This window comes from Acomys russatus, chromosome 6, assembly GCF_903995435.1.
Source record: "Acomys russatus chromosome 6, mAcoRus1.1, whole genome shotgun sequence".
Taxonomy (NCBI): domain Eukaryota; kingdom Metazoa; phylum Chordata; class Mammalia; order Rodentia; family Muridae; genus Acomys; species Acomys russatus.
In genome coordinates this window covers 32,983,587-33,007,036 of record NC_067142.1, presented here as the reverse complement: position 1 = coordinate 33,007,036, position 23,450 = coordinate 32,983,587, and the positions used below count along the sequence as shown (strand labels likewise).

At 47.0% G+C, this 23,450-nt stretch overlaps 1 protein-coding gene across 1 annotated transcript; it reads left to right on the top strand.

Moving 5' to 3' along the window:
• Nucleotides 1–10,156: 10,156 nt before the first annotated feature.
• Lax1 (lymphocyte transmembrane adaptor 1) lies at nt 10,157–21,142 on the top strand. The gene is made up of 5 exons (XM_051147450.1): nt 10,157–10,336; nt 16,041–16,144; nt 16,467–16,571; nt 17,293–17,363; nt 19,901–21,142. The coding sequence occupies exons 1-5, from the start codon at nt 10,251–10,253 to the stop codon at nt 20,777–20,779; spliced, it is 1,245 nt and encodes a 414-aa protein (XP_051003407.1). The 5' UTR covers nt 10,157–10,250; the 3' UTR covers nt 20,780–21,142.
• The last annotated feature ends 2,308 nt before the right edge of the window (nt 21,143–23,450 follow it).

Genomic DNA, 23,450 nt, shown 5'->3' with positions numbered 1-23,450 from the left:
CCTGCCACTGGCAAGCATGAGAGCGTGAGAGCCAGGCACGCTCCGGCCCCCGCTTAGCGTCTTCAGTGCCTGCGATTTCCATTTCTGCAAGGCCGTTTTCAAACTATACACTGAAGATCAGAAGGCCCTCAAAGATGATTTGGAGGGCAGGTGTGTGACAGAAATAGTCATTCTTTTTTTAAAGGTGTTTTGTTTTACTTTTTGGCCAGTGTGGTGGCTCAGGCCTGTAGTCTCAGCACGTGGGAGCCTGAGGCAGGAGGATTACAGTGTGTTTGAGAACAGCCTGTGCTACATACTGAGTTCCAGAACCATGTAAGCTACAGAGTGAGACCCTACGTCAAAAGACAGCAGTTTGTTTGGTTTTAGACTTATTTTACTTCATGTGTCTGAATATTCACCGACATGTATCTGTGTGCACTATGTGTGTGCCTGGTGACCAAGGAGTAAGAAGAGAGCAGATCCCATAGAACAGGAGTTACAGATGGCTGTGAACCACCATATGGGTGCTGAAAACAAGCTCAGGCGCTCTGTAAGAGCAAAAGGGCTCTTAAGTGCTGAGCTATCTCTCCAGCCTCCTTGGGTTTTTTTGTTTGTTTGTTTGTTTGTTTTTTCCTGGTTTGGTTTGGATTTGTCTTTCAGAGTATCTGTACCTTTTTTTTTTTTTTTTTTTTTTAAGATTTATTTACTATGTGTACGGTGCTCTGCCTGCATGACAGAAGAGGGCATTAGATCACATGAGCCACCATGTGGTTGCTGAGAATTGAACTCAGGACCTCTGGAAGAGCAGTCAGTGTTCTTAATCTCTGAGCCATCTCTCCAGTCCCATAACTGTACCTTCTTTAAATGACTTGAAAACAGTGAACTAGGCACTGAAGAGATGACTCAGCATCTGTTGCTCTTTCTGAGGACTCCAGTTCAGGTCCCGGCACTGACATCAGGCAGCTCACAGCTGCCTGTAATTGCATTTTCAGGGCATCTGAAATTCTGGCCTCCGTGGGTGCCTGCACACACATGGTGTATATATGTACAGTAGGCATATACACACACATGCACATAAATTAAAATGAACAACAAAAACATTGAACTAGCTTATCTAGAAGGTGTCTGCCAGCTCTAAAATGATCCAGACTTAGCAACAAACAACAAAAAATTAAACAGACTGAGGAGAGAACTCAGTAAAGTGCCTGCCATGCAAGCAAAAAGACCTGAGTGTAGTCTCCAGAAGCTACTTAAAAAGCAAACAAACAAACAAAAGACAAAAAAGAGGCATAGAGATGTGTGCTTGTAATCCCAGTGCTGGGTGACACAGATAGAACACTGGCTTGCCAGCCAGGCAAGCCTAACCAGTGAGCACAAGATAGAGACCCTATCTCTGAAAGTGCTACGTAGGCCAGGAGGCGGTGGCACACTCCTGTAATCCCAGCACTCAGGAGGCAGAGGCAGGCAAATCTCTGAGTGGGAGGCCAGCCTGGTCTACAGAGTGAGTTCCAGAACAACCAGGGCGGTTACACAGAGAAACCCTCTCTTAAAAAGAAAAAAAAAAAACAAAACAAACAAACAAAAAAAATGGATGGATGGTTGCTGAGAGCAACATTCAAGGATGACCACTGGCTTCCACACATCTATATGCACACAGGATCACACACACACACATACATGTGTATATACACATGCATCCAGTGCTACGTGTTCAAAGACACCCAAGCCTAATTTAGACACCTTAAGTATCTCCCTCTCCCCTTTTTTAAAAGAAACATATCTATAAATAAAATCTATGAAACTTGTGATTGAAACCCAGCCTGTTGATAATTTATCTAGCTGATATATAGTAGAATGGAAAACTGTTTTGGAATTTAATGGAGAAAGAGCAGTCATTTGGAAACTCAGAGATGTAATCCAGCTAGGATGTCATAAATTCAAGAGGCACAAGGTGCCACTCGAGGCAAGGTGGAAAGAGCCTGGAATTAAAAAGCCTGTGTCGGATCCTGACCTTGCTGCTCACTTGCTGTGTGACTTCAGGGTCTTTCCAACTCTGACACTTTCCATTCTTGCTTCAGCCTTTAGCTGTTGTTAATAACTATAAGCCTGAATGGAATTTTTCTTCCACTTTTTTTTTTTTTTAATCTCCCTGGAATGCAGCATAATTGTGTGCTTTGAACACTGCGACATACCGGGACGTGTGCCAGCAGGCTTCCCCTCAGGCCCAGCCACCTGTACCTCTAACAAAGACAAATGCTCCACATCCCTGAAGTCCGAGAACTCTTTTCTAAATCAGCTCAGGCACTGACCAGGCGTGTGGCCAGCAAAACCTGTGGGAGGATACTGTACTCTTGTCTCCTGTCCTTGGACATTGGTCCACTCATCCAGTATGCCCACGTTGATGCCTGAGCCTTGAAATGCATATGCATTGAAATTGAATTAAGGGAAACGTGCAAATGCACACACACACACACACACACACACACACACACACACACACACACACAGCCTCTTTGAATTCAGTCTCATGGGAAAGAGACAAAACAAATATGCACCATGTCAAAGGGGATGGAAAGCTAGGTAAACGGAGAAGAGAGCACAAGCTGGGAGAACAGAGAACCGGGAAGGTGGTTGTGACCGATGTTTGTGGACCCCAAAAAATCCGGGAGGAATTTAGAGTGAGCTGAAGGATAGGGGGCAGCAAGGGTGGGCCCTGAAGCAAGGAGAGCAGTCTACCACAGGTGAGTGACTCGATGGAAAAGTGAAAATGGCAACTTCAGAGCCTGGAGGCTCGTGTGCAATGAAAGCTCACTAGAGGATCGCGACAGAGGGTGCGATGATCTACCCTACGGTTTAACAGGGTCCTGGTGTCTGTTGTGCAGCCATGGTCTAGAAGACAACAGAAAGCTGTTCCTCAGTGGCCTAAGCCTCTAAGAGCACAGAGAAGTCCACGCCCCATTGCCCATGCTGTTGTCCTATGGCACACAAAATAGCAAAAAGAAGGCGGGCTGGGGTGGAGCATGCCTTTAATCCCAGCACCTGGGTGGCAGAGGCTGGTAGATTTCTGTGGGTTCAAAGCCAGCCTGGCCTACAGCGCAAGTTCTAACACAGCCAGGGCCACACAGAGAAACTCTGACTTGGGGGGAAAAAACCCAAAAGAACAAAAATAGCAAAAAGGGGACTAGAGAGATGGCTCAGAGGTTAAGAGCACTGGCTATTCTTCCAAAGGTCCTGAGTTCAATTCCCAGCAACCACATGGCGCCTCACAACCATCTGTAATGAGATCTAGTGCCGCCTTCTGGCATGCAGGCACACATGGGGGCAGAGCACTATAAATAAATAATAAATTAAATAAATAAATACTTTTTTAAAATAGCAAAAAGAAAATGTTACTCTCATGTGTTTGGGATATCCAGTCAATGAAATGACACAATGCTAACTGCTAGGGGTGCTCTACTTGCCTCCAAGAGAGACAGAGAAAACAGCCTTGACCTACACCTTCCATCTTCTGGCTCCCATTGTCACAGTCACCACCTGGGCCACGAGCAGGTGTTGTGGCCACTCCCTTCCCCTGGGACTTGCTCTGACCATCTGGTTCCTGCTGTGACTGTCACTGCTTCCTGTGCTGGGTGCTACCTTTTCCTGCCAGGGCCCAGGAGGTCAACAGTTATCTGCTTGTCCTCTTAGAGGAGGGAGTCTGGCCACTTGCAACTTGGGGACCAAGGAGAGTCAGATTGGTCCTAGCAGACCTTCTCCCTCCAGACACTTCTTTCATCACCATCATGGCTGTTCCGTGGCTCACATGCTGGTGGGTCTCTAGGGACACTGCAGAGGCCTCTAAATCAAAACCACTAGAAGAACCAAGGAGGCAGACGTCTGGTCTGCCCTGTCAGCAACACCAGCTACCTCCCCTATCCGGGTCCAAGACTTAGGAAGTGTGCAGGGCCTGGCCTGGCCTCTGTCCTCGATTCTGAATGTCCCTCATGCTGCTCAAAGGTCTTGGGTGGAGTGGAGGCGGGGAGCAGAGAAGGGAGCTAAACTGGTTTTCTCACATCTTTAGCTCAAAAGGAAGGACTTCGCTACCTTTGTTCTGCTTCAGGCCTGTCTTGACTGGAAAGGCCTCGGGGACAGAACAGTGAAGGGGGAATAAACGCCTCCATAGAGCTTTTCCTGTCATGTAAGTTTGTCCCAGCCCCAGAACTTCCAAAAAAGGAAGTTCTAGTTTAGGTTGTTTTTCACTCTGTCACACAAGGCAACTTAGACTCTTTTTTTTTTTTTTTTTTTTTTTCCAGAAATATAAGAGCTTCAGGTAACACCTTTGTGGGCCAAAGCTCAGCCACAAGAGCCCCCGGGCTTCCTTCCTGTGAGAGCTGCAACAGCCCTTGTCCCCTGGTAGACAGTGCACAGCAGGAAGAATGAAATGTCACTGAGCAGTTCCCAGTGTCTCCTGCCATCCCTCTGTGACTCACAAACTCAGCAGCAAGAAACACTGAGAAAACTTGTGAGAGGCCCAGTTAGCTCTATGCAACAACTCTGTGCTCTTGGACTCAGCGGTTCCACGCTTTTGCCCCAAGGTTCTCAGAAATCAGTCGGGGAGGCAGACATACCTCAAAGGCAGGCGTCCCCACAACATGCTCAGCACCCTTCCCTGTCACACACAGAGCTATGGAGACACAGAAGATGACCCGCGAAGATGACCCAGGTCCCTAAAGCTTTAAATAAGCTGAGGTGCCTGTTGAACATATCAAAGCAGACCTGCCTGCCAGGTTCTCCCAGCATCCTTCAGTCCCTACCTGTTAGAGGGTATGGCTGCCATATCCTGCCCTCTACCCCTAACTCTCCAGACCAGGGGCTGAGGTGCCTAATCCAGACATTTTGGTTACCCACCCTTTTTACACTTGGCCCTCTTGGCTGCTGTACCTCATTCCTCTCTCCCCAACTCCTTTCCCCTTTGCCCCTCTTGCATGACTCAAGGTCACGTCAATTCTGGAATGTCCCAGGTGTCCCTGCCTCCTCCACCAGACCTAGGAGCAGTCCTGTTCTTCCTTTCATTCTCTTTTTGTTCTGTTTTGTTTTCATTCAGTGATGACTCTTATTTATTTATTTATTTATTTTGGTTTTTCTGAGACAGGGTCTCTCTGTGTAACCTTGGCTGTCCTGGACTCACTTTGTAGAGCAGACTGGCCTTGAACTCACAGCAATCCTCCTGCCTCTGCCTCCCGAGTGCTGGGATTAAAGGCATACACCACCACTGCTCGGCCAGTGGTGACTTTTGAACCACGTTTTCCTTTTATAAAGCACCAAATACGTTACTATTTTTTTTTTTCTTAAAATAACATGTGATGGTTGCAACAATCTGAGCAGCTGGAGTCCAAAGAAGAAAGTAACAATGACCTCAAGGCCATCAAGCCAGAAAGAAGTGGACCACACATTCACATAGGACTTTACTGGTATTTACAAAAGAAAAAAAAATGCTAATAAAATGATGATACTTGGGCACACATCATACAAAGTGAGGGTGAGTGAGTCTGTGTAAAATACATGAACCCACAAGGGAGAAGCCATGTAGACCAGCCACATGCAAAGGAAGAACCTAAGACTGCCTCTCTCAGCGAGTGAAGCCTCATAAATATGGGATGGGTGAGTTGCATGTGTTTTGCTTTTTTTGTTTTGTTTTATTGTTTGTGAAAGAGCCCAGCCTGGCCTCAAACTCGCAATCCTCCTGCCTGAAGATTACAGGAGTGGCCTGTGTTTAAGGAGTAAAGTAACAGTGAGGGTGGAAGGCGATGGGAACAGTTCATGAAATAGAAGAGAATAAGATTAATGTCACTATAATAACATAGCAGGCCCTGGTTAATGAGTGATGAGTGTGTGTGTGTGTGTGTGTGTGTGTGTGTGTGTGTGTGTGTGTGAAGAGCTGAGCCATACATTTTTCATTAGTGGTCCAATTAATTTTCACAATATTGTGTAAGAACTTTTACTGTTGCCAGTTTACATCTAAGGAGATCTCTCTCTCTCTCTCTCTCTCTCACACACACACACACACACACACACACACACACACAAAGCAGATGAGCTGCCAGGATCCTCTGGGTGGTAAGAATCTGAGCCCAGGTGATAATGTCTTTAACTGGAGCTTCTGTCTTCCTGAAGAAGACGTCTGAGAAGATTGGGCACTCAAGGCATCATGGGTGTAGCATGCAACCCTCCACCTTCACCAAGAGACTTTGCTCACCAGTCTACATACATTGAGTCCCTTTCAAACAAATCTAAAGCCAGGCATGGTGGCGCACGCCTTGAATCCCAGCACTCAGGGAGGCAGAGGCGGGCAGATCGGTGTGAGTTCAAGGCCAGCCTGGTCTACAAAGCCAGCCAGGATAGCCAGGGCAGCAGACAGAAACCCTGTCTCAAATAAACCAAAAGAGAAGAAAGAAAAAAAAAAAAAAAAAAAGAGAGAGAGAGAGAAAGAAAGGAAGGAAGGAAGGAAGAAAAGAAAAACAAAAAAAGAAAGAAAGGTCAGACAAATCAAGTCTAAACCTAGCATGGCATGGCATGGCAGCATAGGCCTGTACTCCCAGTGCTCAGGATTCTTAGGCAGGAGGGTTGAGAGTTCAAGGTCAGCAAGACCCTGACTAAAGAAAATAAGCAAGACTGAATCCAGCCCTACTAGCTTATAAGCATATGTCACACTCCTAAAGTGATTTTGAAAGGTTCCAAGGAACACTAGAAGAATCCGGCTTAAAACACACACCTCGTTTCCCAGAAATAACTGGACACTCAACCCGCCCCCAATTCTGAGAAAATAATCCCCACCTTCTTGTCTTAATTATTAGCCAGATATGATTCCTGGAAGGGAAGGAGAGCGGGACTGTTTTGCTCAAGCATGGCAGCAGAAAGGGACACCAGGAGGGGGGCAAAACAAGAGATAGCTACACACACAGGAAAACGCTTCTTTATTTATCATTGGTCAGGAGTCTGGGGTCAGCTCCACCTGCCTTCCCTCGAGCCCAACTCCACCTAAGGTCACACGGACAGCCTGTCCACCTGTCTCTAATGCAGGAGATCTAGTGAGGAATCCTGGAGGGGGGGGGGGAGGTTGTTTTGTTTTTTCAAGACAGAGTTTCTCTGTGTAGCCCTGGCTGTCCTGGAACTCGCTCTGCAGACCAGGCAGGCTGGCCTCAAACTCAAGTGATCCGCCTGCCTCTGCCTCCCGAGTGCTGGGATTAAAGGCGTGCGCCACCACCGCCACGCTAGTGGAATGCTAGCTTTTATTTAAACCTGACCCGAAGGAAACATAGGCAGAGAACTAGGTTCCAGTCCAGCAGCCAACGGCCATCAAATCATCTGTTCAGTTAAGCAGGCTCCCCAGAGGGAGGGTGGTGAAAGCCCAGCATGGCAGGGTTTCCTGCAGAGTGCAGGACTAGTCTGCAGCCCCCTGGGGCCCTGGGAGAGCCGGAACAAGCAGGGTGTATCCGGATTCTGGAAGCCAAGGACTCCAGTGTCCACCTAAAAGAGGTCCGGGAGAGAGGCATGATGACAAAGGTACTGATGACAAAGGCACTGTCCCTTTCTTTTTAACTGGAGCTCCACCTGGTTTGGGAAATGTAGAGAGGCTCTCTGCATTCTCTATACACTCTCAGTGGCTTTTTCTGCCTCACCCAGGAGTGTTTCTGCACACGTGTGGAGCAAAAGCGGGGGTGGAGTTAGAAACAAACTTGGAGCGTTCTCCCAAGCTTGGGACCTTCAGCTAAATGCTGTGGAGGAACCCACCCACCCACCGGCATCTGAACTGGGAGGCTACCCCGAATTAGGGCTGGGCTGCAGAAGAGCCAGGCCAGCAGCAGATAGCCTCCCCTCACCACAAGCCCTGAGCCCTGAGGAAGAAAACAGCCTCCGGTGGCCCCCTGTGACCCCTGGTTCCGTTCCATTCCCACCGTGACACCGGAACAGAGGTTCTCAAAGTGTGAAAGGCAGATCACTTCTGACAAGATCACCCGCGGAGGATCTATTTATAAAGCCTGTCCACCCACAGAACCACAATCGTGCCAGCCTGACACTTCTCCCTAACCAACTAATTCTGGCGCTATTTGCAATCTGAGACCAGGTGTGGTGGTGTGATTTTTTTTTTTTTTTTTTTTTTTTTTTTTTTTTTTTTTTCCTCTCTTAAATCCCAGCACTCAGGCAGAGGCTGGAGGATCTCTGTGAGTTTGAGGGCAGTCAGATCTCCACAGTGAAGTCCAGAACAGCCAGGGCTATGTAAAGAAACCCTGCCTTACGTGTGGGGGGTGAGGGAGTCGGGGTGGAAGTGCAGGTGGGGGGCTTAGAGAAAAGGAAAGAACCTGTCTCATACCAAGCCGTGGGCCTGACCCACACCTGTAGGCACACCAGCAGGGACATTAAAACAGGAGGGTACCATGAGTTCAGCCAACTTGGCCTATGAAGTGAGATCTGCCTCAAAAAAACAAGAAACGGCGTCCACAAGACAGGTCATTGGATAAAGGTGCTGGCTTCTAACTCTGACACCCGAGTTTGACTCCTGAGACCCACAAAGTAGGAGAAAACAGACTCCCCCATGTGTCTTCTGACCTCCACACATGTGTCACGGTGTGTGGGCAGGCACGCTAAGTAAATGTAATAAGAACAAAACAAACAAATAAATAAAAATAAACAAACAGCAACAACTACGAAAACTAATTATTTTAAACCTTCACATTTTGATGACAGTAGAGGCATTTAACACATAGGAAACCAAGGTGGGCAATCGAGTCTCTGATTCCCTGGCAGTTTTTACCCTCCTGGGCCCCAGATGCCACAGTGCCTGTGGGGAACAGCAGTGCTGCCTCTGAACTTCCTGCTGCCTGTGTAGTGCTGAGCATTTCCTGTGCCCCAGCCTCATTAACACACCAGTGGCGGAGCTTCCTGTCGCTGACTTTCCATTCTGCCCCAGTGCTTTGCTGTTTTCACTCTGCTCTGGGGGTGGGAGGACAAAGAGTTTCTCATGGACCCTCTGGGCCTCTTGGTAATTTTTCCCCCTGTGCCCCTCCTGTTTCCATCAACAGGCAGAACTTAGAGAGAGTCACCCCAGCCACTTCGCACAAGGGACATCACCACCTGGATGAGAAAGAGCCCATCTCCTGCGGTGGGCACTGTGGCCACCCCTAGTAAACCAAACCTGGTACTTTTGAACCTTGTATCAACTCAGCCTTGAATTTCAAGTGAAGGTAGGGAGATTTGGGTTTTATTGCATTTTTGTTGTTGTTAGTAATAGCAGTAGTACACTCGTGCTCGTGTGTGTGTGTGTGTGTGTGTGTGTGTGTGTGTGTGTGTGTGTGTGTGTGTGTGTAGGAGGATCAGAAGATAACTTGTGGGAACTGGTTCTATCCTTCCACCATGCAGATGGTAACAGGAGGGGGGGGGCGCAAACTTGAGTCATTAAGATGGCAGCAAACACCCTTACCTGGAGAACCATAACACCAACCCAAAGAGAGGAGTTTGCAGGGAACAAGTTCTAGAACATAAGGTTAGCATCCTTCAGAAATAAAGGCCGGACGTGGTGGCACACACCTTTAATCCCAGCACTCTGGAGGCAGAGTCAGGCAGATGGTTGTGAATTCAAGGCCAACCTGGTCTACAAAAACCAAGAGAAAAAAAAAAAAAAAAAAAAAAAAAAAGACCAATAACTTTTTTGTTTGCGAGAACTTTGGTGAATATGATCAAGGAAGAACTGCTGGCAGGCTGCTCTGTGGGAGTGCTTGCCTACAGTATACAGAGCCCTAGAGTTCCAGCCGCAGGGCTACACATGCTGAGTGTGGCGGCACACACCTGTAAACCCCAGTACTCAGGAAGCAGAGACAGAAGGATCAGAATTTCAGGGCTACCTCGGCTATACATCTTGGCTACCTACAGAGTTCCAGGCTATCCTGAGATACATAAAACACTACATGAATGGCTACATAGCAAGTCCCAGGCTAGATCGAGATACATGAGACCCTATCTAAAGAAATAAGAAATGTCAAGAGTACAAAGTGACACATTTTGGAAAACATAGGGATCTGGAGAATTTTCTGCTGTCCTATTATCTATTTTTTGTTCTTTTAAAAGGTGGTTATATGCAAAATACACACCAATTTGCCTTTTTTCCTATGAATCAGCAACTTAGAAAGAGCAAAAAAAAAAAAAAAAAAAAAAAAAGTGACATCCATACTGGCTGGTCAATCACAACACCAAGAAGGCTTTAGAAGCTGCAGAGCCAGCCCCTCAGCGGTCCAGTGATGTACAGCACCCACACCCCTCCAGAGGTCACAAGAAGGAACTCGAAGCCCAGCACTGTGCAGGGGACTCCTGGCAGCCTGGAAGGGTGAGTGCTTTGGGAAAATGAGCTCCAGGCTCCTCTTGCTCAGGAGTGGCCTAGCCTGGCAGTGCTGCCACACTTACAACCCAGGCCTGGGTCCACTAGGACCAGCGAACTTTGACCTGAGAGCCATTTGCTGAGGGATGCTGGGGGAGAAGAAGGAGAATGGGATAAGGACGGAGGGCCTGATAGACAAGAATTTCTGACTGGATTTTTTTTTCCTCTCAGAGGCCCTACCTCTGCCCTCAATCTTTCCCATCTCTTGTCCCACCATGATGGAAACAAGCATCCTAATTTCCCAGCAATGAGCTTTTAGACGCTAAAGCCTTGTCCTGAGTGAGAAATGTAATAATAAAAGTCATGAAGTCTGAGGACATAGGATCTTACAGAGCTAATCATAGCTGTAAATTCACCCCTGAATTCTTCAACCTCAGGTAAACAAAAGTAAAGTGTAGAGCGGGTGTTGAGAGTTTAGGAATATGAATAGGAGTACATTTCAGTGCTCTGATCAAAGTAAAAACCAATGAAAGTCGGGTTTTTTAGTGTGCTTTTTTTTGTTGTTGTTGTTTTGGTTTGGTTTGGTTTGGTTTGGTTTGGTTTGGTTTGGTTTTTTGAGACAGGGTTTCTCTGTGTAGCCCTGGCTGTCCTGGACTCATTTTGTAGTCCAGGCTGGCCTTGAACTCACAGCGATCCGCCTGCCTCTGCCTCCTGAGTGCTGGGATTAAAGGCATGCGCCACCACGCCCGGCTGGTGTGCTTTTTTTTGGGGGGGTGGGGTGGAGTTGAGACAAGGTTTCTCTGTATAGTCTTGACTGTCTTGGACTCCCTTTGTAGACCAGACTGGCATCCAACTGACAGAGATTCACCTGCCTCTGCCTCCCTGAGTGCTGGAATTAAAGGTGTATGCCACCATGCCCAGCTGAAAGTGTATTTTTTTAATGCTGTAATTTTCGGAAATTTCAATGTTACAACAAAGTAAATGAATGTCATCTGCAGGTAAAACATGGATGCTGAAGAGAAATGAGTTCATATTCATTGTTGCAGCCTGAACCATCCTCCTGAAATGATTTCCTTTTTTTTTTTTTTTTTTTAGTTACTTTTCTTATTGGGGTGGGGGTGGGGGGTGGAAGGGTACAGAGGTCAGAGGGCAAGTTGCAGGAATTGGTTCCCTCCTTTCACCATATGAGTCTCAGGGATCAAACTCAGGTGTCAGGCTTGGCAGCAGGTGCCTTTACCCACTGAGCCATCTCACTGCCCCCTAAAATTATTTCTTTTTTAAGTTGATTTTTGCCTTGTTGTTATTCTCTCTTTCTTTTTTTACTTGGTAATTAGTAAATAAAATCTGTATTTATGTGGTTATGGTTAACATATTGTTTTGAAATATGTACACATTGTAGATGGCTTAAGTTGAACTAAGCCACCATATGTGTTACTTGACATTCTTTTTTATGAGAGGATACTTCAAAGAATACTAAGCTCAAGAATACATGATTTTCAACATGTGAGCTGGGAAAACTCACTTCAGACACAGAGGCTAAAAATGGAAGCTTTATTTTCTGAGCTTAATGAGGTGGTCAGTTATGGATCTGAGCCACGTCCTTGAGGGGAAGTTGTATTGCATATTTAAAGGTGACAACCATGTAGAGGGGGGGGCTGGTGGTGGAATGGCATGGTCAGCTCTGACTCGTTATTTTATTAACAAGAAGTTCCAGCTGACCTCGACAGTGTGCCTGGCCGTTGGGGGCAGCTGGGCTTGTGGTTGGGGGATTTCTGGGAACAAGAAGGCCACAGAGTTTCTCATTGAGCATAAACATAGTTTATGGTCAACCTGACCCCGTATACGGATTCTTTGACACCAGCAATGAGCTGAGATGATGTGGATGCTGGGCCTGACATAACAATACCTGTAGTTATGCTACCCAAGAGGAGCAGGCCTCAACGATGTTGAATTTCTTCCTTTCACCTGACCTTTGACACCCCTGGGAACCCTCCCTTAGCACCCCTGGTGACTACCCTTTTACTCCCCTCTGCTTCTGTGAGTTCGATCTTTTATTCTGCATGTAAGTGAGCTGGAGCAGTAGCTACCCATTCCTAGCTTCTTTCGCTTAACATTATGTCCTCTGTGTCCATCCACGTTGTCACAAATGACAAAAATCTTCTTTTTTAAAGCTGAGTGGTATCCATTGTATATGCATTCCACATTCTCTCTAGCCGGTTACCTGTTGATAAACACTCAGGTTAATTCCATATTGTGAATTTTGCTGCAATAAGCATGGCAGTATAAACATCTCTAATAAACATGGGAGTACAGACACAGCTTTCATTTGCTCTGGATATGGATCTAGTAGTGGGACTGGCAGAGCATATGGTGGTTCTATTTCTAATTTTTTGGGAAAATTGCCATAAGCAATTTTCCACAATGACTGTGTTACTCTCAAAATAATTTCCACATTCATTCATTTGTTATCTCATCCACATATCATTAAACAAATATTCATGAAGCTCCTACCAGAGATGCTATTTGAAGTGTTGAGTGAACAATATTGACAAGTCTGTGACTTCTTGAGCTTCAGTCAGTGTCAGTGTTTGATGGCAAACAGGTAACCAAATAAATATATACTATCAGTCAGCCATAAGCACTTTGAAGAAGAAGGAGAACTGAGTAAGAAAACTGTGAATGATGCATATGACCAGGGAAGATCTCTCTAAGGAGGTGACATTGCTATAGAAAAGCCTTAAATGAATGAAGGGCTCAGGCACGCTTCCTGGAAAGAGCGAGAGGCCATCTGAGATAGAATGATTCTTCATATGGACAGGAACAGCAAGAGGTCATGGTGGTCAGCATCAGGGGTAACTGGGTTGGAAATGAGCCCAGAGATTAATCAAGAGAAGCCAGATCACATTAAACAAACAAACAAACAAAGCAAAGCAAAACAAAACAAAACAAAAAAAACCCTCACTGAGTACACCCTAGAGATTTGTTGTCAGTACAATGAGAAAGCTGTGGAAGATTCTCAGTGGAGGAGAGACATAGAGTGATCATTCTAGCTCACGGGTGAGCATGACATGCTGAAGTCAAGAGTGGAATCCAGGAGAGCCACCAGAGAGGTGACCATTGTCGAAGTCCATCTGGAACTCATCTTGGCTTGTGCCAGCGTAGTAGCAATGGAAGAATATGAAGTGCCTGGGCTCAGAGCAGATGCCCTTGCCCAGGGCAAAGACGATTAAGTGAAAGTAAGGCATGAAAAATCAGTCTGTCAGGAGTGGTGCCAAGGGTTTAGACTGTATCTCTAGATGGTGGAAAGTCTAGAGGAAAAGCCAGCAAATGAAGGCAGGCCAGGGGCCCAGTTATGGTCTGAGATGTCTATTGGACGACCTAAGAGAAATAGCCAATAGAAAGCTGGATCAGTAAGCCCAGGACTCAGGAGGACAAACATCTTTGCAGGTATTATCTGGTTTTAATGTTTGGGAGACAGCTGCCTGTTCCTACCAGAAGTCCACTGCTTGCTTCCTGCTAGAGTGGGTGTGGCCGCCCGATGTTGCAACCATCTGGACGCATTTCAACCCCCAAACAGAGCCACGACTGCAGTCCTATCAGAGAACTGCAAGGCCGCTCGGAGCTAGTGTTGGTTAAATTTCACCCAACAGTCTAGTGTTGCTTAGAGACCAGCTCCACGTTTTGGGGGGTACTCCAGTTCATGTAAGCTGGATGCTGTCACAGAGCCCCTCCCTATTAGTGAATTGAGTAATCCTGTCCCAGCAAGCCAGGAAACCTAGGCGCTGGGCCAGAGGTGTTTGGCGTTGGAAGCTTGCTGATAGCCAGGGAGTAGAAAGAGAGGGATCTCCAGGCATCGACCACCCTACGCCCGTCTTCTGTGTCTGCACCTTCTGTCCTAGGAGAGCTTGGCTGTGTTGCTTTTCCTTTCTGAGTCTTAGGATCCTTGGGTGCAGAGAAGGATAGGTGGGGCTTTGTGAAGATTAAATAATACGGATCATGTGTAGGCCCCCTAGCACCTGGTCCACGTACATCGTGATAGGTAATCTCCACTGACGGAATGAGCCGAGTCGAGCCAAATTAAAGTATAAAGGCAGGTTTGTTGGGGCCGGCTCTTGGCCAGGGTCCTGAGGAGTGGGGCCCAGAAAGTTGACATGCAGATAGGGAGAAGTAGGGGGAGGAAGAAAGAGCGTGCGCACACAGAGGGGGTGGAGAGAGACAGAGAGAAAGAGACAGAGAGACACACAGACAGAGAGAGAGAGACAGAGAGAGACAGAGAGATAGAGTCAAAATGTCTGCCCAGCCCCTGGGCTGGAAGGTTCAGCATAAAGTGTGGGGTATGCCAGGCACGCCCTGTAACAGGCAGAGACTGTGGAATGCTTGGAGGATCCAGAGGCCAGGTTCTCTTTGATATGCTACCTAGACACCCCCAGGTCTGAAACCCAGCACTCAGCTCCTCTCTCCATGAAGTTTCTCCTCATAGATGACTTTCTTTCTTCTTCCCTTCCTTCTTTCATTATTTTAAGTTATGTATATTTGTGTGTGTGAATGTGAGTTTGAACACTCTGAGGCCAGAAGCATTGGCTCCATTGGAACTGGAGTTACAGGGGCTCTGAGACACCAGTGGGGTGCTGGGAACTAAACCCTGAACCCCTGGAAGAGCAGCAGACACTCTCAACCACTGAGAGCCATCTCTCCAGCCCTGAGAGATGACTTGCTCAGAGATGATTCTGTCCCCTCCACTTCAACATCTGTCCTAGTTGGGGTTTCTATTGCTGTGAAGAGACACCATGACCATGACAACTCTTAAGAGAAAAACATTCCATTGGGGCTGACTTACAGTCTCAGAGGTTTAGTTCGTCTTTGTCATGACGGGGAAACATGGCAGCACTCTGGCAGACATGGTGCTAGAGAGGGAATCGGCAGGGGGGTGGAAAGACAGACACTGGGCCTGGCTTGAGCTTCTGAAATCTCAAAGCCCTGTGCCCCATGACACACTTCCTCCAACAAGGCCACACTTCCCATAATGCCTCTCCCTAGGAGTCTCTGGGGGCCATTTTCATTCAAACCACCACAACAAGCTTCACCTGGCTCCCATTCTAAACCCTTGCATGGCAAGGGGGCTCTTCCAGAAGGAAAGAACACAGGCAGGAGACATATACAATTTAAACCAAGGTTTATTTAGCAGAACTCAACAAAGCAAACACTCCAATTGAAGTGAGCACCCAGGGGCAAGGTGCAGCTCAATGACCACTGCCCTGCTGATTTAAAGGAAGCTTTTGTGAATATGTATGAAGTAGGTGGCTTAGTCACAGAGTAAGGTGACACTTTCTTCTTCCCAAATCATGGTGGGCCAGGTCTCCCTTTTAGAGTATGATTTCTCATGGTCACAAGAAAAGGTGGAGGAGGTCAAGACCATAATGCGAGTGATACAATGACATCAGTCTTTTGAAAGCACATGTATAGGAAAATGCCTGGGTGCCTTGGTTTCTGATGTAACAGGGACAACTGCACTTCATCTTGGAGGCTGTTTAGCCACAAAGGGGCATCTGTCCATCAGGGGAATCAGGCAAGATCCAGCTGTGGTTTTCCATCCATTTTCTCATACCTAACTCTTGGCCTACCCAGTATCACTTGGGGTCTCTCTCCTGAAAGAAACCTTCCCAAGCCCAAACCTTCTGGCCACCTGGGCCATGACACCTAGCTTTCCTCCTAGAGAGAAAAGCCAGATCATTTTCCCTGGCTTTGTGGCGCTCCTGGCCATCTTCCTGGTCATCATGGCGGCCTGCATCCTGTGGAGCTGGAACAAACAGAAGAAACGTGAGTCCCAGGCTTGTCTCCAATTAAGCTGCAGTAGAATCCATCTTCCAGCCCCTCATTTAAATCCTAGGGCATTCTCTGAGTCCTCATCCCCGTCCCTGGAGTCCTGTGTTCTTCCTTGATGATCTGGCCCTAAGCTGTAGCCCTAGGGTAGATCTGAGTGCCAGTTTCCCCTTCCTGCCTTTGTCCGCTGAATGCCTTCTCTCCTTTGCCTGCATTATCTTTCATGGTAGCTGATGAGGGTGGGGAATATTGCTGGGGACCATTCACCCTGAGAGTCCCCACTGTCTGCGTCCTGACCTAATCTCCCATTGCCTTTCAGGTCGAGTCCCTTACTTCCAAGTAGCTCCATCGCTGACTCTGCCTCCACCCAGACAGCGAGCAAAAAATATTTACGACTTCTTGCCCCAGCAGCAGGCAGAGCTGGGTAGGTTTCTCCTAATCCACAGAGTCCTGGCACTCTGAACTTAGATGCACCTCTCACCATTCAGAAGCAACTCTTTCCGAGTATCCAGGCTGCAGAACAGCACCGAGCAGTCTGCATATCCAGTGGGGACTGGAGAGCTCTGAACAGAGAGAGCAGAGGTCCCATCAGCTGGGCTTGGGGTTTGCTTTCTCTTCGTTGTAGGCAGCAGAGGAAAGCCATTTGCATCATAGGTAGAGAAGGATTGGATAAGACCACGACGCCACTGTTGTAGGCAAGGGATGGATGGAAAGCTCTCCATTGACATGCCCAAAAATGCGTTCAGGTCTCAGAGCATCATCCTGTAACTCTGACTCTCTCGCCACAGAGCACTGGACACTAGATTCCGGGTTCTCCTCGCAGGCTCCATACAACCCTATTCATCTTTTTAAAAGTTTATTATTATTATTATTATTATTATTATTACTATTATTATTATTATTACTATTATTATTATTATGTTTTTGAGACAGGGTTTCTCTATGTAGCCATAGCTGTCCTGGCCTCACTTTGTAGACCAGGCTGGCCTTGAACTCACAGAGATCCGCCTGTCTCTGCCTCCCAAACGCTGGGATTAAAGGTGTGCGCCACCACCACCCGGCCACCACTCATCTTTTATGCAGAGATAGTTGGGGCTGAAGCACTCCACAGCCCACTGTCTTCAAGATTCATTTTGTTGTTGCAGGGAGACATCAGTCGAGTGGCTTCAGTACCGAGAACCTCCTCTCCAGAGATTCAGACAGCCCCGAGCATGAGGTAAGAGCCAAGGGAAAGATAAAGTCCGGAGAGCATGGCAGGAGAGTGGAAGTGAACGGGGTCTGGTCTCATATCTGGCTTTACAGCCGACGAGTGTCATTTGGTCACATCCTGCAGAACTTCCTACTGACCAAAGAAACGAAATAACAGTTTAACTTATGGCTTGCGCAATGACACATTGCTATAATGCAGCACTCAGGAAGCCAAGGGCAGGTTAGCAGGTAGGCGTAGTCTGAAGTACGTTGTGAGTTCCAGGCCTACCTAGACTGTATAGGAATATCGCACCAAGAGAGGGCTGTGGGGGAGGACCAGCACTTAGGATTTTAAGAAAGGCACATGCATTCAAGTATGTGATGTTAGAACTGAAAGTGTTTTTTTTTTTTTTTTTTTTTTAAACAAAGACATGACACTTTGTTTACCCAAATAAATGTTTCTTCATCCAGAGTGGTCACTCCAGGAGGCCAAAGCTATTCCAACCATGCTGTACATGTTCAAGCCACACTTTAAGCCTGTCTCTTCAAAAATGCTCACGCTTTTATTTTTTGTATTGCACGTGTATGAGTGTTTTGCTTGTATGTATGTATGTATGTATGTATGTATGTATGTATGTATGTATGAGCACCACGTGTATGCCTGTTGCCCCAGGGAGGTGAGAAGAGATCATCAGATCACTTGGAACTGGAGTTATAGATGGTTGTAAACTACCATGTAGGTGCTGAGAATCGAACCTGGGTCCTCTGAAAGAACAGCAAGGGCTCTTAGCTGCTAAGTTCCCTCTCTTGCGCCTACAACCCACCTTCGGGAATTACTTCTAGGGCCTATGCCGAACTATTTTTGTTATCCAGAACAGCGGAGCTTTCCCTAAGTCGTTTATCACTGCAGCTGATGTAGACTCTACTTGATCAGTGAGAATGTGCTGGTCCATCCAGGGCAGTAGGTAATGAGTGGAAATGTACTGGGCTCACCATTCTGGAGGCTGGAAAGTCAAGGGGATGCATCTGCCAAGGCTTTCATGCTGTCTTTAGCATGCAAGGTACAAGGCGTCATGTAATACAAAACAAATTCAATTTATTAAGCTCCCATCCCTTTAACTAGTCCATTTCTGTAACACAACAACAACATTATTTCTCTCTCTTTTTTTTTTTTTAAATTATAATATGTCTGTGCTGGGCACTGGTGGTACACAGCTTTAATCCCAGCACTTAGGAGGCAGAGGCAGGTGGATCTCTGGGTTTGAGGCCAGCCTGGTCTACATAGTGAGTTCCAGGACAGGCAGAGCTATATAGTGAGACCTTTGAATAAAACCAAAATAAAACTAGTAACGTGGCACGGAGGGTTAGGCCTGCAAAAGCACTCAGAAGACTAAAGCAGAATGAATGTGAGAAAATAAACAGTGGAAGGGATTTCACACTAGCAGTCCACATGCTTTTCTTGACATTTCTGGATTCCTAGAAACCAGTATCCTTCATTTGTATTGTTTTTTATCTGCTAACCCTGTTCCGAATACATCATGTATAGCAATTCTTTTACCGCTCACAAAAGCCTTACGACATAGACACTGTGGCAATCTCAATTTATAGACTAGGAAGTGAAGGCACCAAGGTAAGACGTTCAGACTCACTTAGCACAAAGTGGTGAAGCTGGTATTTGCGCTCAGTGTGAATCTAACTAAGTCTCTGTCTTGAGCCCATGCAGCACTGGACCCCCCATGTGCTTCGGTGATGTGTACTGTCTCCATTGCCACGCCTTGTTCTTCCCGCTGAGTTCTCCCCCTCCACCACAGCCAAAACCCTTTGTGTTCTAACATCTCATTTCAGCCACTATTTTTCTTCATGTTTTTATGATATTAAAGGCTGGGCCTGGAGGCTTGTGCATGCTACACAAGTACTGTATCTCTGAGCCACAGACTCAGCATTGCTTTTCTTATTTTTTTTTTCTTTTTTCTTTGTTTGTTTGTTTGTTTTGGTTTTCATTTTTGGTTTTTCGAGACAGAGTTTCTCTGTGTGGCCGTGGCTGTCCTGGACTCGCTCTGTAGACCAGGCTGGCCTCGAACTCGAACTCACATCGATCCACCTGCCTCTGCCTCCCCAGTACTGAGATTAAAGGTGTGCACCACCACGCCTGGCTTTTTTTTTTCTTTTTTTAAAGATTTGTTTATTTATTATTATGTACACTGTGTTCTGCCTGCATGTACACCTGCATACCAGAAGGGGAAAAAAAGACACTAGATCTCATTAAAGATGTTTGCGAGGCACCATGTGGTTGCTGGGAATTGAACTCTGGACCTTTGGAAGAGCAGCCAGTGCTCCTAACTTCTGAGCCATCTCTCCAGCCCCAATATTGCTTTTATTATACTCAGCCCATAGCCCCAGAACATAACTGGTACCTAAAAGCTTGCCGTGTGAGCTCCTGACTTGGACCTTAGCTCCGAGCTAGAGGACTGAATGAAGGGACTGTAACCAGGCAGCGCGGGGAGCGAGAGCGGCTATGTCCCTGTTTCTGCTCCCATCTTGTCACTTTCTCTTCTTCTTTTGCAGGTCCCTCAAGCAGATGGTTCCCTTCAGATGCATAGAGCTTATGTTCATGCCGTGGAGTACACAGTAGGCATCTATGACAGTGGCACAGTGCCCCAGATGTGTGGACACCTCTCCCCCTCAGCACATTACATCAGTGTCAGGGCGTCCGGAGATGACTCCAGCATTTCTTCCAAGGAGTCAAATGATTATGTCAATATCCCCACAGCAGAGGAGCCCAGCGAGGCTCTAAGCTCCACCAAATGCACTCCTGAAAATCACCTTGGTCTTCCAAGCACCCAGAAGCTGGAGTTTGCCGAAGGCAGGCATGCAGGCTGTGGGGATGCCACCGAGCACACTGGTTTGTGGGCTCCAGCTAAGGGTAGTGATTCACTCAGCGATGAAGAAGAGTCATCTCAGACTTCAAATGACTACGTCAATATGACAGGTTTGGACCTTGAAGATGTCCAAGAGAACCAGCCCAAGGCGGCTCTTCAGTGCTGCAGAGACTATGAAAACGTCCCGTCGGCAGATACCAATGAAAGGCAGCTGCAGACTGAGGACGAAGTGACATCTTCCGATACAGACCACGGAGAGCCTGCCCGGATGACTCGGTCTTCTGTGTATTATATGGCATTTCAGCCATCTACCCAGAGTGAGAACACTGAAGTGGTACACGGAGCAGAGCAGTCCAACGAAGACTTCAATGACTATGAGAATGTGCTAGTTGCAGACTCAGAAGGCAGGGACTGGGAGCAAGGGCCTGCTACTTGGCATCCTTCTGAGGAGGGAACAGCGAGCGACCTAGCTGGAAAGCTCTGTGAGGCGGTCTACCCTGCTGAAACAGCTAGAGAGGATGCCGGAGTGGTCAAGCATCCTGTTGGATTCACTTGGCTACGGTAAGGAGGCTGAGAGGAGCAGGGCAGCAGCAGGTCGCATAGAAAGCAAAAGACTAGGACGCCCAGAGAAGAAGAATTCTTCTCAGTCAAGGTTGCCGTTAGCTCTCAGGCCAACTGAAGATAGTTTAGTGACACGATCTTATTGGGGTGTTAGACACAGAAAGGTGCCTAGCACTTAGAACCAAGTGGAAGTGTGACATGGTCGAAGATAATTCCCTTCACAAACACCAGCAAGCTGCAAAGTGCGAGTGTAGATTATTTTATGACCCCGACAGGCCAAAGGAGGAACAAGTTCAGCCAGGCAATTTCCAACTTGCGAAGAGCTGATGAGGGCATAGCCCCGGCCAGCCCCATCACTATTGATATGATTACAAATCAGACACCTGTCATATGAGCCGTCTGTTTCATCCTTAAGAATTGTAACTACTTTTAATGTATACTGGAGTTGTACAAATAAATTAACCTGTTGTAGATAAGAAGGGGCAGGTTCCCTTTAAACTGTTTTAAAATTATTATTGGTTTTTTGCTTATTAGTTTTTGTTTTGTTTACCTTTTTGTTTGTTTGTTTGTTTGTTTTGTTTTCCAAGACAGGGTTTCTCTGTGTAGCCTTGGCTGTCCTGGACTTGCTTTGTAGACTAGGCTGGCTTTGAACTCACAGAGATCTGCCTTCCTTTGCCTCCCTGAGTGCTGAGATTACAGGTGTGCGCCACCTTGTTTTTATTATATCAACCGGACTTAAATATGGTCATTTTCCTATAAGCATATAATATACTGTGAGATATCCACTCGTTTCCCCAGACTTTACCTTTCTTCATTACTTCTCCTTCCCACAAGACCACTGCATTCCCCTAGGTGGTTTCACTTCTGCTTTTCTGTCATCTGTACATACATGATTTTATCTATTGATCATCTATCTATCTATCTATCTATCTATCTATCTATCTATCTATCTATCTACCTCTATATATAAAATCTAGGACTCACTAATGAAAGGAAACAGAGGCCAGAAAGGGATTGGGGAATCTGAAGAAGAGGAAGACAGCTGATGAGCCCCACTGCTGGTCATGGTTGCTGCTGCTGCAGTTTGATGAGAAGTTGGAGATGCCCTGACAACGAAGGTTGGACTTGCCCCAAGCAATCTGATGACCCTAAGCAGCCGGAAGTGGTCTAAAAAGACCACACCCCCTCCCTCCCCTAACCTTCTTTCTCTCCTACCAAGTCTTGAGGGGTTGAAGGGCATAAAGGTTGGAAGGGAGGTAGAGGTAGAAGAACCCAATGAAGTAGTGAAAACAAATTTGTCTGTATTGGAATCCTGAAGAAGTTGCTTCTAATACCTGCAAAGGAACGCCTCAACAACAGGACTAATCCACTTGCCAGCAAGAGTGAGAACAAGCCGGGTGGTGGTGCACATGTCTTAAATCCCAGCACTTGGGAGGCAGAGGCAGGCAGATCGCTGTGAGTTCGAGGCCATCCTGGCCTACAAAGTGAGTTCATGACAGTCAAGGCTACACAGAGAAACCCTGTCTCGAAAACAAAACAAAAAAAGGGTGAGAACAAGTAGGCAAAGTTTCCTCCTTCTGTGTCTTTTGCTCCTGGCTGCTGCCTGAAGGTGTGGTTCAGACTTAGTGCATGACTCAAATAGTCTGATGGAAGAAAATAAGAAAATTCCTTATGGGAGGAGCATCCAGAAGCTTGGGGGTTAATTAATTCCAGATGCAATAAAGCCGGCAACCAAGATTAGCTGTGACATCATCACCTGACCTTGTGGTTACTGTGTCTCCTCATTCAGAATACTACCTAGTCTAAAACACAGATAGTCCCTTTTGCCCTCTAGAAGACCGCGTGCCATAGCAGTGTCCTCCCTGATCCCGTAGCCTTGTGGGACAGTATCCAGGGACTGACCCGTAAATACTTCCAGAAGCTGGACTAAGCTGGTGGTGGCCTGCTTCCCTGGAGTTACAGGAAAGTGGATATAACCTATCCTCTCTTTCCTCTTGCCAACCACTCCCCTCAACACTCCTAACACTAACTGAGAAGTAGGTGTTTGTTTCAACCTTGAGGGATTGGGATCTTTTCAGAAGGATACAACACAACCCAGCAGGGTGTTGGGGTGATGTTTTGTGCACTGAGTGAAGGTTGTCCTTGTGTATTCGAATGCTGATTTCTGTACCCCAGAGAGCTGAGTACAGGCTGGTCTCGGGTTATGCAAACATTGTTCTCCATCACCTTCTGATTGGTTGAAGACAGAGTTGGACAGAAGCTGGCGCCTGGCGCGGTGGCAGCGCACGCCTGTAATCCCAGCATTGGGGAGGCAGAGGCAGGCAAATCTCTGTGAGTTCCAGGCCAGCCTGGTCCACAAAGAGTACAGGACAGCTAGGGCTACACAGAGAAACCCTGTTGAGGGTGAGGTGGGGGTGGGAAGAGCTGACCCAAAGGCAGGAGGCAGGAGAGACTCGGCGGGACTTCAGGCAGCAATAGGAACTGGGGAGTCACCAGCAGGACACAGGAAAAAGCAGGGGCTGGAGACTAAGATGGACACGTAATAGGCCATGTGGTGGGGCGTGGGCTAGGCCAGTATAATTGGGTTGGAATTGCTAGAAACTGCCCAGCTATACTATCACAGCTTATAATAATAAAACCCAGTTATTCCATCTGCTGGCAGTCTCAAAGAAACT